Here is a 20,119-nt window from a genome sequence, read left to right as displayed (position 1 = left end):
GCAATTACAGCAATACCAGATTTATATTGTTTTTCTTTTTTATGTTTGGCTGCGTTCACACACTACTAAATTCTTTTTTTTGTAAAAACTATTTTTTGCATCGTCATATTTTGAGAGCTATAATTTTTTACAGAGTCATGTGAGGGCTTGTATTTTGTGGGATGAGTTCAAGTTTTTATTGGTACAATTTTCGGACCGTGACATATTTTGTTCGCTTTCTATTCCGATTTTTGAGAGGCAGAATGAACAAAAACTAGCAATTCTGGAATATTTTTTTTTTTTAATGCTGTTCACCGTATAGTAAAAGTGATAAGGCTGCTTTACTCTTTGGGTCAGTACGATTGCAGCAATACCACATTTATATAACTTTATGTTTTGCCACTTTTACACAATAAAAACTATTTTATGGAAAAAAAAGAATTGTTTTTGCATTGCTTTATTCTGAGAGCTATAATTTTTTTTATTTCTCTGTTAGCTGTATGGCGGCTTATTTTTTGCGGGACAAGATTCCGGTTTCAGCAATACCAATTATATTTCCATTCAACTTTTTGATCGCGTTTTATTCCACTTTTTTTTTCTAGCAATATGATGAATAAAAATAGTTTTTGCTACTTTATTTTTATGGTGGTCACTGAAGGGGTTAACTAATATTACAGTTTTATAGATCGGATCATTCCAGATGCGGCGATACAAAATGTGTTTTTTTTATTTGTTTATTTTTTTAAATATATGCGTTTATAAGTATAATAGTTTTCATTTTTTTTAATTTATTTTGTGATAGTTTTTTTAAATGTTTTAATATTTTTTTACCTTTTTTTTTTTTTTTTTTTTGCTTAGTCCCTCCAAGCCACTTTAACTTTTATTAGTCCGATCAGTGGTATAATGCATTGTAATGCATTATAACTGTCAATATTACACTGTCAGAAGCCTCTTAGACCATGCTCCTGGCATGGTCTGACAGGCATACCGTAGCTGGCTGACATCGTGCTTCCATGTAAACAATTGATGACATCGCAGGAACATCGATTGTATGGGAGAGGGAGACCCCTCCCTCACCTAGCCTCTAAATGCTGCCATCGATTAGCGGCATTTAGAGGGTTAAACAGCTGAGGGTGGTGTGGGCACCACTCCTGGCTGTGACAGCCGATTCTCAGCTGTCACATAAGCCGAGCTCCCGTGCACAATTGCCAAGAAATACCCATCATACGTCAAAGGTCGGGAGCCCCCACTCAACCATGACGTATGAGTACATCAAAGGTCGTGAAGGGGTTAAATCTTTTTTTTTTTTTGTCTTCTTAAGGGATTTGAACCTGAAACAGTTTGATCACTTGCAAGTCATGCAATATTTTAGTATGTGACCATGAATAAGGCTTCCTGCTGAAATACGTGGGTCCATCCCGCAACCTATTTTATCTTGCTGATCAACTAGTCAGGTACTACTCATGGATGTTTTTAATGGTGACATAAAAGTCAAGTTTTATATATTTATCTGCAAATTGCCTCTTCAGAGAGGAAGAGGACATGAACTGTAGTGCCACCTTGCAATATGAGTTAGGATAAAAGCCAAAAAAGAATCTCAATTTGCAGACACGGTGTTTCGGGGTATTGCCCTCATCAGTACAAAGTATGAGATCTAATTTGGCAAGGAGAGATGCTTAAGACTGAGATCTAAGGGGTAACGGTTCTCCTTGTGAAGAGTGACAAGCCAGGCTTGGCCTGTCAGAGTGAGGAGACTAATATACACCATGCATGGGAAATTAAATATTCAAATTGCTTCTTTGGAAAGAAAGAGGACTAGAACTCTATTGCCATCTATTGGAAGTAGCAATCCTAAAAGTCAATATGGATCCTTTAACGAGCCTTGCAATATGACTTGGGATAAAAGTCAAATCAGAATCTCAATTTGCAGACACGGTGTTATGGGGTATAGCCCCTCATCAGTGCAAAGTATGAGCTCAGATAAAGGGTCGATATTGACTTTTAGGATTGCTACTTCCTAAAGGTGGCTTTAGAGTTCTAGTACTCTTCCTCACTGAAGAGACAATTATTTGCATATTTAATTTCCGAGAAGAGCATGCAGGGCTTAAATTAGTCTCTTCACTCTGACATGGCAAGCCTGGCTTGTCACTCTCCACAAGGAGAAACGTTACCGCTTACATCCCATACATTTCCAAGGAATGTTGTCTCACCACTGGATTCCTGCTCCTTTGTATATTTTAGTATTGTGGTATAAAATAACAGTCACGACCACCGATGAAGCCCCGCTGCAGAAGTCCGGTACTCCGGAAACAGCTGAGCTGTAGAGCAAAGTGCGCCCCAGTGGGCAACGCAATGTGATAGATATTTCCATCTTAGACATGCATAGCTGAGATGTTAATCATCCTTTAATGGAGAATGTGAATGCAGCATATTTGTTTCAAAAAATTCTGCAACTGTTCAATTAATCTGAAAGCAGTTTGCAGAAATCCATGAGCTTTCTACTACCGAAACAACCCTTGTAGATGGGTGGAACTTGCTTAAAGTGGCAGAAATTTCTAAAACCATGAATGGGATAACAAACTCTCGACCTTGAAGGCTTGGTCGGATTTACCTCAGCCATAAGGTATTACTCACTATTTACTCACTAGAGACTCCACCGCCATAGTCATGTGTCCTGTACTTATTTGTAGAGAGCTTACGGTAGACCTTAGCTATTTAACCACTTATTTACAGATGTCTAGATATGAAAAATCTCTCCTCGCAGGCTTTGTTTTCCATGTCATCATCTTAATCTAACCCTCTGTACTGACAATAAAGTAATAGACTGATCACCATGCATATGTTGATGATGGTATTGGCAATATGAATCAATAGATGCTGCAGGCCAGCTTCACTTAATCAGAGGCATGATTAAATTAAACTCCCTGAAGACCTAACAAAATGTCATAAAAATTACTTTTGGCGATAATGATACATAATTAATTGTAAGAAAAAAATTTGGTTTAATTTATTTAGCAATATAAGGTCAAATCAATAGACCTCTTTCCCCAATGACATTTATTAAGCTTATGTTTTAGAAGCCAATTGACAGATGATTATTTAGAATAATTATATAAACTTGAATGATAATATGTGATATTGAAACCATAATGTCCAAACTGTATAATATTTATTGGGCAGTGGATGATTTTTTAAATTTAATTTTAACCAGTATAAAAGGTTAATTCCATATTTATTAATACTACATTGTAATACACACACACACATATATATATATATATATATATATATATATATATATATATATATACTAGATTGTGGCCTGATTCTAACGCATCGGGTATTCTAGAATATGCATGTCCCCGTAGTATATGGACAATGATGATTCCAGAATTCGCGGCAGACTGTGCCCGTCGCTGATTGGTCGAGGCAACCTTTATGACATCATCGTCGCCGTGGCAACCATTATGACATCTACGTCGATACTGTGCCCGTTGCTGAATCAGAAACGTGAGATGTCTACGTCCTTTATGACATCATCGTCGCTGTGCCCGTTGCTGAATGGTCGAGGCCTGGCGGCCTCGACCAATCAGAGACGCGGGATTTCCAGGACAGACAGACAGAAAGACAGACAGACAGAAAAACCCTTAGACAATTATATATATACTAGATTGTGGCCCGATTCTAACGCATCGGGTATTCTAGAATATGCATGTTCCCGTAGTATATGGACAATGATGATTCCAGAATTCGCGGCAGACTGTGCCCGTCGCTGATTGGTTCGAGGCAACCTTTAGGACATCATCGTCGCCATGGCAACCATTATGACATCGTCGCTGTGCCCATCGCTGATTGGTCGAGGCAACCTTTATGACATCATTGTCGCCATGGCAACCATTATGACATCTATGTTGATACTGTGCCCATCGCTGAATCAGAAACGTGGGATTTCTACGTCCTTTATGACATCATCGTCGCTGTGCCCGTTGCTGATTGGTCGAGGCCTGGCGGCCTCGACCAATCAGAGACGCGGGATAGCTACGTCCTTTATGACATCATCGTTTCTGTGCTCGTCGCTGATTGGTCGAGGCCTGGCGGCCTCGACCAATCAGAGAGGCGGGATTTCCAGGACAGACAGACAGACAGACAGACAGACTGAAAGACAGACAGACGGAAAAACCCTTAGACAATTATATATATAGATATATATACACTGCTCAAAAAAATAAAGGGAACACTTAAAGGGAATCTGTCACCCCAAAAATCGTATATGAGCTAAGGCCACCGGCATCAGGGGCTTATCTACTGCATTCTGTAATGCTGTAGATAAGCCCCCGATGTAACCTGAAGGTAAGAAAAACAGGTTATATTGTACTCACCCAGGAGCGGTCCCGGTACGTTTCGGGTCCGATGGGCGTCGTTGTGCGGGTCCGGTGCCTCCTATCTTCATTCAATGATGTCATCTTCTTGTCTTTCTGCCGCGGCTCCGGCGCAGGCGTACTTTGTCTGCCCTGTTGAGGGCAGAGCAAAGTACTGCAGTGTGCAGGCACCGGGCCTCCCTGAGATGGACTCTACAACCCACACAAGTTGCTCAGGTAGTGCAGCTCATCCAGGATGGCACATAAATGCGAGCTGTGGCAAGATGGTTTGCTGTGTCTGTCAGTGTAGTGTCCAGAGGCTGGAGGCGCTACTAGGAGACAGGCCAGTACACCAGGAGACGTGGAGGGGGCCGTAGGAGGGCAACAACCAAAGGTAGCCTGACTGCCATTAGGTACCGAGATGAGATCCTCAGACCCCTTGTGAGACCATTTGCTGGTGCGGTTGGCCCTGGGTTCCTCCTAATGCAGGACAATGCCAGACCTCATGTGGCTGGAGTGTGTCAGCAGTTTCTGCAAGATGAAGGCATTGAAGCTATGGACTGGCCCACCCGTTCCCCAGAGCAGAATCCGATTGAACACATCTGGGACATCATGTCCCGCACCATCCACCAACGTCACGTTTCACCTCACACTGTCCAGGAGTTCGCGGATGCTTTAATCTAGATCTGGGAGGAGATCCCTCAGGAAACCATCTGCCCCCTCATCAGGAGCATGCCCAGGCATTGTAGGGTGGTCATGCAGGCACATGGAGGTAACACACACAACTGAACATCATTTCCTTGTCTTGAGGCATATGTATATTCGGCTCCCTGGAAGTTTTCAACCTTTTCCCACATATCATGCTTCAAACATAAAGATGCCAAATGTAAATTTTTGGTGAAGAATCAACAAGTGGAACACAATTGTGAAGTTGAACGAAATTTACTGGTTATTTAAAATTATGGCGGAAATTAAAAAACTGAAAAGTGGGACGTGCAATATTTTTCGGCCCCTTTACTTTCAGTGCAGCAAACTCACTCCAGAAGTTCATTGTGGATCTTTGAATGATCCAATGTTGTCCTAAATGCCTAATCATGATAAATATAATCCACCTGTGTCCACCAATCAAGTCTCCGTATAAATGCACCTGCTCTGTGATAGTCTCAGGGTTCTATTTGAATCACAGAGAGTATCATGAAGACCAAGGAACACAACAGGCTGGTCCGTGATACTGTTGTGGAGAAGTTTAAAGCTGGATTTAAATACAAAATGATTTCCAAAACTTTAAACATCCCAACAGCACTGTGCAAGCAATCATATTGAAATGGAAGGAGTTTCATACCACTGCAAATCTACCAAGAACCGGCCGTCCCTCTAAACTTTCATCTCAAACAAGGAGAAGACTGATCAGAGATGCAGCCAAGAGGCCCATGATCACTCTGGATGAACTTCAGAGATCTACAGCTGAGGTGGGACAATCTGTCCATAGGACAACAAACAGCCGTACACTGCACAAATCTGGCCTTTATGGAAGAGTGGCAAGAAGAAAGCCATTTCTCAAAGATATCCATAAAAAGTGTCATTTAAAGTTTGCAACAAGCCACTTGGGAGACACACCAAACATGTGGAAGAAGGTGCTCTGGTCAGATGAAACCAATATTGAACTTTTTGGCAACAATCCCAAACGATATGTTTGGAGTAAAGGCAACACAGCTCATCACCCTGAACACACCGTCCCCACTGTCAAACATTGTGGTGGCAGCATCATGGTTTGTATGAATATATAACTTGGCACTCAACAGGTATATTTTACCCAAGATCCACAAGAGCTTAGATACTCCCCCGGGCAGACCGATAGTAGCCTCCACTGAATCCATTTTGTCGCCACTCTCCATATTTTTGGAGAAGATTCTTACACCTATGACATGACGTGCACCTTCATTTCTTCTTGATACCGGCGATTACTTACAAACCATTCGTAATCTCGGCCAAATACCTGCCACTTCCATACTGGCTTCACTAGATGTGACAAATCTGTACACATCCATCCCTCACCAACAGGGTGTAGCCTGTGTTAAACGTCTTCTCTCCACCTCTGACATAAGTCCTCAAGTGGTAGAACTATGCCTTGAGCTACTCCCATTGGTTCTGACCAGGAACTACTTTGTGTTCGAGGACAGTTTTTACTTACAGACGAAAGGCACCGCAATGGAGTCTTATGTAGCACCGCCATATGCAAACTGCTACATGGCCACATTCGAAGAAGTAGTAGCATACAGTGACCCCCTCTTCAAGGCCCATTGTCTTGTCTGGAGAAGATTCATAGACGATGTTTCTGAACTGCATTAAAAATCTTCATACCTAACCAAAGTTGAGTGCCAAGATATATATTCATATTATTCACGGGTTGGGTTCCCACTTATGCACCACTTACAGCTGTGCAACGGTATATATTCAGCATCATGGTTTGGGCCTGGTTTTTTTCAGCGGGGACAGGGAAGATGGTTAAAATTGATGGGAAGATGGATGGAGCCAAATACAGGACCATTCTTGAAGAAATCCTGTTGGAGACTGCAAAAGACCTGAGACTGGGACGGAGATTTGTCTTCCAACAAGACAATGATCCAAAACATAAAGCAAAATTTACAATGGAATGGTTCACAAATAAACGTATCCAGGTGTTAGAATGGCCAAGTCAAAGTCCAGACCTCAACCAATCGAGAATCTGTGGAAAGAGCTGAAAACTGCTGTTCACAAACGATCTCCATCAAACTTCACTGAGCTCGAGCTGTTTGCCAAGGAAGAATGGCAAGAATTTCAGTCTCTTGATGTACAAAACTGATAGAGACATACCCCAAACGACATGCAGCTGTAATCAAAGCAAAAGGTGGCGCAACAAAGTATTAAGTTAAAGGGGCCGAATAATATTGCATGCCCCACTTTTCAGTTTTTGAATTTCGACAAAAATTTAAAATAACCAATAAATTTCGTTTAACTTCACAATTATGTTTCACTTGTTGTTGATTCTTCACCAAAAATTTATATTTGGTAATGTTTAAAACATGGTATGTGGAAAAAGGTTGAAAAGTTCCAGGGAGCCGATCACTTTTATGTGCACTGTATACAGGTCCTTCTCAAAAAATTAGCATATAGTGTTAAATTTCATTATTTACCATAATGTAATGATTACAATTAAACTTTCATATATTATAGATTCATTATCCACCAACTGAAATTTGTCAGGTCTTTTATTGTTTTAATACTGATGATTTTGGCATACAACTCCTGATAACCCAAAAAACCTGTCTCAATAAATTAGCATATCAAGAAAAGGTTCTCTAAACGACCTATTACCCTAATCTTCTGAATCAACTAATTAACTCTAAACACATGCAAAAGATACCTGAGGCTTTTATAAACTCCCTGCCTGGTTCATTACTCAAAACCCCCATCATGGGTAAGACTAGCGACCTGACAGATGTCAAGAAGGCCATCATTGACACCCTCAAGCAAGAGGGTAAGACCCAGAAAGAAATTTCTCAACAAATAGGCTGTTCCCAGAGTGCTGTATCAAGGCACCTCAATGGTAAGTCTGTTGGAAGGAAACAATGTGGCAGAAAACGCTGTACAACGAGAAGAGGAGACCGGACCCTGAGGAAGATTGTGGAGAAGGACCGATTCCAGACCTTGGGGAACCTGAGGAAGCAGTGGACTGAGTCTGGTGTGGAAACATCCAGAGCCACCGTGCACAGGCGTGTGCAGGAAATGGGCTACAGGTGCCGCATTCCCCAGGTAAAGCCACTTTTGAACCATAAACAGCGGCAGAGGCGCCTGACCTGGGCTACAGAGAAGCAGCACTGGACTGTTGCTAAGTGGTCCCAAGTACTTTTTTCTGATGAAAGCAAATTTTGCATGTCATTCGGAAATCAAGGTGCCAGAGTCTGGAGGAAGACTGGGGAGAACGAAATGCCAAAATGCCTGAAGTCCAGTGTCAAGTACCCACAGTCAGTGATGGTGTGGGGTGCCATGTCAGCTGCTGGTGTTGGTCCACTGTTTCATCAAGGGCAGGGTCAATGCAGCTAGCTATCAGGAGATTTTGGAGCACTTCATGCTTCCATCGGCTGAAATGCTTTATGGAGATGAAGATTTCATTTTTCAGCACGACCTGGCACCTGCTCACAGTGCCAAAACCACTGGTAAATGGTTTACTGACCATGGTATTACTGTGCTCAATTGGCCTGCCAACTCTCCTGACCTGAACCCCATAGAGAATCTGTGGGATATTGTGAAGAGAAAGTTGAGAGACGCAAGACCCAACACTCTGGATGAGCTTAAGGCCGCTATTGAAGCATCCTGGGCCTCCATAACATCTCAGCAGTGTCACAGGCTGATTGCCTCCATGCCACGCCGCATTGAAGCAGTCATTTCTGCCAAAGGATTCCCGACCAAGTATTGAGTGCATAACTGAACATTATTATTTGATGGTTTTTTTGTTTGTTATTAAAAAACACTTTTATTTGATTGGATGGGTGAAATATGCTAATTTATTGAGACAGGTTTTTTGGGTTATCAGGAGTTGTATGCCAAAATCATCAGTATTAAAACAATAAAAGACCTGACAAATTTCAGTTGGTGGATAATGAATCTATAATATATGAAAGTTTAATTGTAATCATTACATTATGGTAAATAATGAAATTTAACACTATATGCTAATTTTTTGAGAAGGACCTGTATATACCGTATATACTCGAGTATAAGCCCACTCGAGTATAAGCCGAGACCTTTAATTTTGCCACAAAAAACTGGGAAAACTTATTGACTTGAGTATAAGCCTAGGGTGGGAAATAAATCAGCAACTGGTAAATTTCAAAAATAAAAATAGATACCAATAAAAGTAAAATGGATTGAGACATCAGTAGTTTAAGTGTTTTTAAATATTCATATTGAATCAGGAGCCCCATATAATGCTCCATACAGTTCATGATGGGCTCCATAAGATGCTCCATACAAAATATGCCCCATATAATGCTGCACAAAAGGTTAATGATGGTCAGAGGGCGTGCACTAACCACGTCATCGCGCCCTCTGACCTGAACGTCACAGCCAGAGAACGCGGAAGACGGACCCCGGCGGTGGAACGTGAAGAGGTGAATATCGCAATGCTCACCCTCCCCCGTTAAACTCACCCTCCCGGCGCGGTCCCTGCTTCTCCGTCGTCCCGGGCTGACAGCTTGTTCCTGTGTTCAGCGGTCACTGGTACCGCTAATTAAAGTAATCAATATACGTTCCACCCCTATGGGAGTTGAGTCACGTCCATATTCATTACTTTAATGAGCGGTATCTTGTGACCGCTGAATACAGGAAGAGGTGCCAGCACCCAGAGACCATTGCATCGCATCGGAAAAGCAGAGACTGCACCTGGAGCAGGTGAGTATGATGTGACAGTCGCTGCTCCCCCTCCCCTGCCAACCCCCTGGGACAATGACTCGAGTATAAGCTGAGAGGGGCACTTTCAGCCTAAAAAAATGGGCTGAAAATCTCAGCTTATATTCGAGTATATACATTATATATTTATATGTATAATTGCAGTACTTAGTATATTTCTAAGATATTTCCTGGCTTCCTTTATTAAGGGGATGGAATAATAAATAATGTACTAATGTGGTGACTTAATAGAGAATTTTTCTGCCTGTCGATTTCCTCATGTTAGAAGCACATTGTACACTATTGTGGTCTGAATATACAATAACTTGCCCATCTAGTTAATTGCATAGAATCTCAGGGACATTCTAATGTGACTAGAGTATAATATATGGGACATATACAGTAAATAACCCTGTATATTCAGTGTTGATTGACATGGCTCATTTTCTATTGAAGGATTAGTGATGTCATCACACTGATTCAGTGATGTCACATAATTGGAGATACACAGACAAGTAAATCACTTTCAAAACCAAACTCCTATAAGGGTGGCTATAAAAGTAAGGCAGGTTGATGTTAGCTAATGTCTAACTTGTAGGGGAACCTTTAAATCAATTTCTTCTACCAAAAGATTTAGATAGACCTTGTCGTCTGCATGAAGCAGAGGATAGGGGGCACCTCTCAACTTAAGGTACCTTCACACTAAACGATATCGCTAGCGATCCGTGACGTTGCAGCGTCCTGGCTAGCGATATCGTTTAGTTTGACACACAGCAGCGATCAGAATCCTGCTGTGATGTCGTTGGTCGGGGCTAAAGGGCCAGAACTTTATTTGGTCGCTGGCTCTCCCGCTGACATCGCTGAATCGGCGTGTGTGACACCGATTCAGCGATGTCTTCGCTGGTAACTAGGGTAAACATCGGGTTACTAAGCGCAGGGCCGCGCTTAGTAACCCGATGTTTACCCTGGTTACCATCCTAAAAGTAAAAAAAACAAACGCTTCATACTTACCTTCCGCTGTCTGTCCTCGGCGCTCTGCTTCTCTGCACTCACTGTGAGCCCAGCGGCCGGAAAGTAGAGCGGTGACGTCACCGCTCTGCTTTCCGGCCGCTGTGCTCACAGCCAGTACAGAGAAGCAGAGCGCCGGGGACAGACAGCCGAAGGTAAGTATGAAGCGTTTTTTTTACTTTTAGGATGGTAACCAGGGTAAACATCGGGTTACTAAGCGCGGCCCTGCGCTTAGTAACCCGATGTTTACCCTAGTTACCGGCATCGTTGGTCACTGGAGAGCTGTCTGTGTGACAGCTCTCCAGCGACCAAACAGCGACGCTGCAGCGATCCGGATCGTTGTCTGGATCGCTGCAGCGTCGTTTAGTGTGAAGGTACCTTTACTGAGCTCCTGGATTCTGACATGTGGCATGTTTGGCATGTTCGATCTTTTTCTGCACATTTGACCCACTGTGCTGTACCACCCACCACCACTTCAGACCAACTGTGCAAACATAAAAGTGGTAATGACCGTGAAGATATAGGACATCGGGCAAGCAGTAATGTAATAGTAATTTAATGTGAAAAATGTAATTTTAAAAGCCGTATTACCCACATTTATTACAGTATTTCTTTGAATTTTTTAGTGTGGAAACATGGCAAGAGAAGGACTGAGAACTCTGGTTGTTTCCAAAAAATCATTAACTGAAGAGCAGTATCAAGATTTTGAGGTACAAGTTATATATGAACCTTAGCTTTATGCAGTGATTGCTGTTTGTCAGTTTTACATGATCTATAATATAATAATATGTAGGGATGTGTCCTTTTATCCGTAACCTCCAGCGCATGTGCAGACGTCAGCAGATGCAAGGACGTCGGTTGGAGCAGCAGCAGCAGCTTCATCGGGAGAGAGACAAACTCGCCACCTGGGCGTAGACCGGGTTCAATAGCTAGTTCATTATATCACACACAGCATTTTTGCACCATTATAAAGAACTTGAATTGACTAAAGTATAGATTTGTGGTGGTGGGGAATATTACTGACCAGTGATCATTTGATCTTCACTTTTGCTGTATGTATTAATCCTATTGTTCAAGTTATTTTTGAAAAAGGATTGTTGTATCCGAAACGTTGCCACGCCGTTCAGGCAATAAAGTCCACTTTTTTCTTATTTTTTGTGCTGCTTTTCTTATTTTTTTCATATTATAGAATGAAATAGCCATTGGCATAATTAGTCATATGGGTCCCAAGGACAAAATTTTGATCTGCGCCCTTACAAACATGTTGCTCTGATACATGGGCCCCTATAGATATGTGTTTACCCCAGTAAAAAAAAAGTTGCAAATAAAATATATACATTTTATGAAAAATGCAGAAATGCAAAAAAACGTATCAGCTAAATACCCTGTTTTTTCCATCTATTGACTAGCACTTGCTTATTACTGTGATTTTTTTACAACAGTAATTTTGACCTCACTGTGCTCTTTTGTGTCTTCAAGTTTCTTGGTGGTGTGTGAACAGGTTCCTACAGACTTGTTCATTGTGCAAGTAGCCCATGTGTTTCTGGCTCTGTAATTGTTCTCTTGTTTCTACAAGACTAGGGAGTCCACCACTCCTTATGGGTCATTTTCATCAAAGCTGTTTCATCCAGCATGTCCACATGACAATTCCCTCTCTGAACTCTGCTTATACAGGTACTGTACAGATGATCAGGTTTTTAAATACATCAGATAGGGATTATATACATTATGTAGGACTGCTCTATATGGGTATACCTTGACGATTGGTGGAGCAGCTTAGTATACATTTTTTTTTGCAAAAAAAACATATCAACTAAATACCCTGTTTTTTCCATCTTTTGACTAGCACTTGCTTACTACTGTGATTTTTTTACAAGAGTTTTTTTTTACCTCACTGTGCTCTTTTGTGTCTTCTACCAGATAGTGCCTGAATATAACCAAAATCCTGAATAAAACCCACTCTACGAAGACCAATACACCAATGATACCACATACGAGGGACAAATAATACCACAACATTATGTCCATATATTACCATGACATGCAGGGATGACTGACTAATACCACCAAACTGACCATTAACAAAAACTATTGTACTAAAGCTGATACCCTCACCAGTGATAGTTATACATTGGAGCTCTGTAGATAGTATATAGTCTGCTAGTAATGCAGTATTCACTGATGACATTATACACAGGAGCTCTGTAGATACTTTGTAGTGTATATTGTAAGTGTACAGATAATACAGTGATCACCGGAGATATTAGACACTGGAGCTCTACATGGTAAATCATCTATGTGTACAGGTAAAGGAGTGATCACTGGTGACTGTTATACCCAGGAGCTCTGTAGCTAGTATACAGTGTAAATGTACTGGTAAATAGTGACTCACTGGTGATGTCCCCAATTGAAATAATTTTCTTTTTGGTACAGCGTAGACTGCTATAACTTATTTCTGCAACGACACATCTCTGCAAAATTAAACACAGACTATAGCTGATTGCTTCTAGAGGACCCTCCCCTCTTGTACAGTCTCTGCAAATCCAGCCTGATTCATGGCTGTACCTTCTACCGATCAGTGTGAGATCTCACATCAGGAGGAACACTGAGGACTTGTCAATCAGCCTCGGTGGGCAGACATTGAGTTTAAAGCTTTATAACTGCTTATACAGCTATTCTGACATGGATTTTCAGAGTATAAAAATCAGACTCATCAGGTCCAAGAGATCTATTTAACACTGTATGCAGTTTGCATTGAGAAATCTGGTGGCAGATCTGTTTTAATACATTACAAAAGAAGCAATGTAAAACCGGTTCCAACTTGTTTTTTTTCCCTGTCGATTGTCTAAAGCAAAATACTTTTTCGATGCGTGCAGAAAATGTGGGCTTGAGCTTTACCTCTTCCACCACAAAAATAAATTCAGACCCATCTTATTTAAGTTCTTAATGTACTCTGCAGACTTATTGTGGGTTTTATCATCTTTAACTAGAAATATATTCTTAAAATAACTGACAACTATGAAAGGAGTTGGTTAGTGAATATGTAATGGAAATTTATACTAATTTTAGAGTGCTTCTTACCTGCTTTTTGGACTTTTATTTTATATTCATGAATGTTTAATTTTTCATTTATGATCTTTTTGTCCAGAATCGGTACAATCAAGCCAAGCTAAGTATACATGACAGATCTCTAAAGGTTGCAGCTGTGGTAGAGAGCTTAGAAAGGGAAATGGAGCTGCTTTGCTTAACTGGTGTGGAAGATCAACTGCAGGCCGATGTCAGGCCCACTCTGGAAATGTTGAGAAACGCAGGGATAAAGGTATGTGCGTTTGGTGATGTAAATAAAGTTAGCTGAGAATGTAGCTGTCTTATTGCCATATAAGTAGCTTTGTTGTTTTTCTAAATAAAGTCCTGCCTGCAAATTTGCTTGTCCTTCTTTATCATAATTTTACCCATGGTGGAAGATTACTCCACCAAAAAAAGGCATCAAAACAAATGTATGTGGTTCTCAATGCCTTTGAGTCTATCGACAACAACCCCCTAATAATAGACCCCTAAAGCCTCTTGAGAAGAGAATTTGGTGACAATATGTTAATTTTTTTTTATATTTGCTTTTAGATATGGATGCTTACTGGAGACAAGCTGGAAACAGCAACTTGTATAGCAAAGAGTTCTCACCTAGTATCACGGAACCAGGATATTCACATTTTCAGACCAGTAAGTCTATTTGGTAGTCTAAGATTTTTTTTACATTATGCTTTTTAATCATACAATAAACAACTTTAACTATAGTGCTAAAAATAAAAGATCTTGGGTGTAACCCATCATCAAGTACTCAATACACTGCAGTGCCACCAACAAAATTGAGTGTTACCCAGTTCCGATTGAAATCAATGGGCTTTCCACATAAAAAGGACCTTTCACCAAATTTTTCATGTTTAACTGGACACAAGATGTAATAGACAATGCAAAGCAGAATAAAGCATTTTATTTTTTTTATTTCACCTGGCCATTGTGGAGATATTGGCAATCAAGGTATTTGGCACTTAAAACAGTTTAGTTTTTTTTTTTAAAGATCTAATGGGCATTACCAGAGAGATTTCACTGCAGGCTTTTACTTCTACCTCTTTCTGATGCTTACCAATCATAATCAGGCAGCAACACACTGGGCAAAGAAAGTATGCCCCAAAATAGCACTGACAAACAGTCTGCTTTTCCCAGTGCAGTGTCATGACATGTGGTGGAGCACAGTAGACCGGAGTTTAATTAACCAACAGCTTTCAGCTCTCACCTCTGGCAGCCAGTGTGGAGGAAGGTGCAGTGCTGCAGAGTTAAGCTTCATTACAAACACTTCTAGTATCTCTTCTCTTATAGTGCTGCCAGCTCTGCAGCAGACATCTACAAACAAAGGAAAAAAGTACACGCCCCTACTATAGCTTAGAACAGAATCTATGTGAGTCTGTGTGTCTGCTCACTTCACTGTAGATTGATTACATGTGCTGTAGATCAGCAGACCTGAGTGTGATTAGCAGCTTTCAGCTTTCACCTCCAGCACTCAATGTAGGGGAGGGGCAGTGCAGCAGAGTGGGCAGCACCACACTTGCTTTGGCAATGCTTATTTGTTATTTAGTCCTGCCAATAAAACTCATTTGAATTTGAGAGGTGAGCTACTTCAAGTGTTCCTGTTGAGACTCAACTCTGCAGCGGTGCCCATCCCCTACATTGAATGCGAGAGATTAGAGTTGAAAGCTGTTAATCACATTCAAGTCTGCTGTGATCCAGCATGCCATCACCGCGGTTAGAAGAGCAGTCTGTTTGCCGATACATGTCTCACACTGAGCCTGTTCTAAGCTATTGCGGAACACATTCTTTCACCAGTGTGTTGCTGCCTGCTTATGATTGTTCAGCATCAGAAAGAGGAAATACATGCCCCCAATGATATCATGCTAGTAATGCCCACTTGAAATTAAAGAAATAAAAATAAAAAAGGCTGTTTAGGTTTCAAATATTTTGATCGCTAATAGTTTTACAACACAGACGAAATAAAAAAAAAAAATTCTTTATACTGCTCTGCAGCCACTATTGCATCATGTGTCCTGTTCAACATGAAAAATTTGGTGAAAGTCCTCTTTAATATACAAATTTAACAGAGAAATAATCATTACAACTGCTGTCTGGTCTGATTGCTGTCCAATGATGAGGTGCTGGTGTTGTGAGCGTTCATAACCAGGGGCAAAGCACGGGAGCGCTGCCACTCTGCAGCACAGCACACCACTGCACCAGGAAGTCCAGGATTACAAAGCTCTCAATATATTCTCTTACTCTGGGGTCTGCCCTCGTTTTTGAAACACGACTCTATCCTCATCCTCATACAACGACGTAATGAATAAGCCCTGGATAGGTCGAAATGTCTATGATTGAATATAGTTGCTTTTGTAACATCTGATTTTTCCTGCGTTTTGCTCATTTTTTCTGCTGACTTTCACTGATTTGAATACATTTTTTCTTGCATCACCCAAGTACCAGACTGTGCAATGAAGTTTAATTATATTTTCCACTGATGGCACACTCACACATTACATTTCATAGCTCTCACCACATGTCTGGTTTTATTTATTTTCTGACCAATGATCTACATAAAAAAATGTAGATACGTCCTATTCTGATCCATCTCGCGGATATAATTCTTCTATTGAGTTGAATAAGTCCATAAACGAAAATGAACAGCACACTGTTGGCATCTGAGTGCTGTCTATTTTTCATTGATTGATTGCTTGTGAATACCTGGAAATTCTCCATAAATTTTTGATGACATTGGGACCAAAAACCAATGAAAAACAATTACAGTACAATCCTAAAAAAATACAATCTTTTTTTGACCATGTGAAAATCAAATATAGTATGTAAGTGTAAATTAGGGGTTCAAAATTAAATGTACAATATCAGTTTTGTATGTTAAATTAGATCTAGTCCAGGAGCTCTTATGTTACAAGCATGAATGTGAAATCTCAAAGAACAAACCTTTGACTTTTCTATGGGAAGTATGAAGTGTTTTTTTTTGTTTGAAAAATAAGCTGTGTATCTCATGAATTTGAACCGACTCTTACTGCTTATGTTAAAGGATTTTCATATTACATGCCACACCTTCAGATTTGAATTTTTTTCTTTTAAATTGGCACATCAAATAAAAAAGGTTTCAGATCCCTTGTATAAATAAGACTATAGCCCTTTGGGTGAGTTGAACAAACTGTTCTCTACTATGGGCATGGCAAAAGAGGTTGGCAGCAGGATCTCAAAAAGGAAACAAGGTCAGTATTTCCAATAACCTATAATAAGTCCTAAAGGTATCTTAAAGAGGGTCAAATCAAACAAATCAGTCATAAATATTAGACTGACTAGGCAAAAGTATGCAAACTTTTAAACTATGTATTTTATCTCATTCCTCCCAACAAAAACACTTCAACTCTGTTTTGTTGTTGTGTTTTCTCCCATGAACAGCTCACTTCAGGTTCCTCCACAACATTTGAACTATATTCTTTAACCATTCTTTTGTGGAACTACTGGTGTGCTTTGGGTCATTGTCCTGCAGCATGACTGATGATCTATTGAGATTCAGCTGTAGAGATATTATCCTGTAGAATTTCCTGAAAAAAATCTGAATTTATTGTTCAGTCAATGACGGCAAGCCATCATGGACACCACTACTGTGTTCACAGATGGTATGAGGGTTTTTTCTGTAATACAGTATTTTTTTTTCTCCAAACATAACGCTTCTCATTTAAACAAAAAAGCTATATTTTGGTCTCGTCCGCAAAACGTTGTTACCATAGCCTTCTGACTTGCCAACAGAATCTTTAACAAACCACAGAAGGGCTACAGTGTGCTTTTTAGAGAGTAGTGACTTTCTCCTTGCAATTCTGTCATGCACACCATTCTTGTTTACTGTCCTACTGATAGTTAACTTGTAAAGTTAAAGGGAACCTGTCACCCCCAAAATCGACGATGAGCTAAGCCCACCAGCATCAGGGGCTTATCTACAGCATTCTGGAAAGAAAATAGCATTCAGAAAGAAAATAGGGAATAAAATGAATGTGTCAAATGGGGGTCCGTCTTACAGTCCGAACTCAGCTGGCCAGGAAGACAGCACTGGTGGAGCAGGGTCACAGTAGGTGTTCGGTGGTCCGGCGATGGTCTAACTCCCATCCCAGGCTGGTTCGGCAGGTTCAGGGGTGCTCGGTGCTCCCAATATCTCAATCTGCAAATGCTCCTCCGGCGGCCATTTTACCAGCAGCCACCGCATTGCAGCAATGAAAGTTCAGGGGCTCCGGGCTTTCACAGAATGTCGCCGAAGCCCCCTCACCACTGAGCACCGCCGGACCTGCCTGGGATGGGAGTCAGATCATCGCCCTGCAGCGTCTGACCACCGAACACCCCCTCTTCCCAGCCAAGGGCCAGCAGAATCATAGTAACATAGTTAGTAAGGCCGAAAAAAGACATTTGTCCATCCAGTTCAGCCTATATTCCATCATAATAAATCCCCAGATCTACGTCCTTCTACAGAACCTAATAATTGTATGATACAATATTGTTCTGCTCCAGGAAGACATCCAGGCCTCTCTTGAACCCCTCGACTGAGTTCGCCATCACCACCTCCTCAGGCAAGCAATTCCAGATTCTCACTGCCCTAACAGTAAAGAATCCTCTTCTATGTTGGTGGAAAAACCTTCTCTCCTCCAGACGCAAAGAATGCCCCCTTGTGCCCGTCACCTTCCTTGGTATAAACAGATCCTCAGCGAGATATTTGTATTGTCCCCTTATATACTTATACATGGTTATTAGATCGCCCCTCAGTCATCTTTTTTCTAGACTAAATAATCCTAATTTCGCTAATCTATCTGGGTATTGTAGTTCTCCCATCCCCTTTATTAATTTTGTTGCCCTCCTTTGTACTCTCTCTAGTTCCATTATATCCTTCATGAGCACCGGTGCCCAAAACTGGACACAGTACTCCATGTGCGGTCTAACTAGGGATTTGTACAGAGGCAGTATAATGCTCTCATCATGTGTATCCAGACCTCTTTTAATGCACCCCATGATCCTGTTTGCCTTGGCAGCTGCTGCCTGGCACTGGCTGCTCCAGGTAAGTTTATCATTAACTAGGATCCCCAAGTCCTTCTCCCTGTCAGATTTACCCAGTGGTTTCCCATTCAGTGTGTAATGGTGATATTGATTCCTTCTTCCCATGTGTATAACCTTACATTTATCATTGTTAAACCTCATCTGCCACCTTTCAGCCCAACTCCTGCTGCTGCCACACTCCTGGTGAGTGCATTCAAACTATAAGACGCACCCCCATTTCCCCCTCAAATTTTTAGGGGATATTGGTTACTTTTTAAAATATAAAAAATAACAAAGTCTAATATTTTTTACTCATTTGTTTGAATTTGTTCTCTTTATGTACTTTTAGTACTTTTGTGAAAAATCAGTTTTAGTTCAAATTAATGTAAACATATGGGAAATTCTGAAGGGTTCACAAATTTTCGAGCACCACTGTTAGTATGGAAATAAGCAATCAGCTGGTGTCAATCATACACTGCTCTGGTCATGTGCCCACACAGAGAATACTGTCCATTGTCGAGCACAGAGCCATAAATCAAGCAGCTGAGGCCCAGGATGGAGAGGGCTACCAGAGGTTTTAGGCTGCCGGCCTGAGATAAATATATTAGTAAGCTCTATAACTTACTGTTTACATCTAACTTATGAAAAGATTATTACCTGAAAAGTTTCTTTTAACTTTATTTTTTCACTAAAGCAAGAATTTTACTGTAAAAGTGGAGCCGTTCTAGGTAGTCATCTTCAACCTTTGCCATCATTAGTGCATGTTTAGCGAGCAACGTTTTCTACTGTTGTCCTTAATTCCTATATACGTCGATTAGCCAGACATTGTGTTCTTTATTGCACACAGAGAAGGATTACTGAGTGGCAGATAATTAAACACATAAAATATATGAGAATATGCTGAGTACTCCATAGAATATTTTAAATAATAATTATTTTTTAAGGCTGTGCTGAGGAGGCAGCAATTTTCCATGCACTTTTAATTATAACTTAGTTTTATGTCCTAAAATAAAAATGGCAAAGTTGTTACGACTTCTTTGGCACTCTCTGATAAGACATATGTCTGTGTCTCATCTAAATGAAGCACTTTTCCAACAGAAATAATTATTAGAATATCATTTACATGTAAATGCAGTTTGTTGTGAAACATCAGAATAGCAGATTAGGCCCTGCAGACTCCTATTTGCAATTAAATTATTAATGCTTCTGATAAAACTTCAGATCAATTT

At 40.7% G+C, this 20,119-nt stretch overlaps 1 protein-coding gene across 3 annotated transcripts in view; it reads left to right on the top strand.

Annotated features, from left to right (window-relative positions):
- The window catches only part of ATP9B (ATPase phospholipid transporting 9B (putative)), a 481,605-nt gene that overhangs the window by 418,984 nt on the left and 42,502 nt on the right, over positions 1 to 20,119 (top strand). For all 3 annotated transcript variants that reach the window (XM_069730937.1, XM_069730939.1, XM_069730938.1), the window contains exons 18-20: positions 11,399 to 11,482; positions 13,921 to 14,091; positions 14,391 to 14,489. In XM_069730937.1, coding sequence (XP_069587038.1) covers positions 11,399 to 11,482; positions 13,921 to 14,091; positions 14,391 to 14,489 — 354 coding nt within the window. The remainder of the gene's footprint in view (positions 1 to 11,398; positions 11,483 to 13,920; positions 14,092 to 14,390; positions 14,490 to 20,119) is intronic.

Source organism: Ranitomeya imitator, chromosome 6 (genome assembly GCF_032444005.1).
Source record: "Ranitomeya imitator isolate aRanImi1 chromosome 6, aRanImi1.pri, whole genome shotgun sequence".
In the NCBI taxonomy this organism is placed as follows: Eukaryota; Metazoa; Chordata; class Amphibia; order Anura; family Dendrobatidae; genus Ranitomeya; species Ranitomeya imitator.
This window is presented reverse-complemented; position numbering and strand designations above follow the sequence as displayed.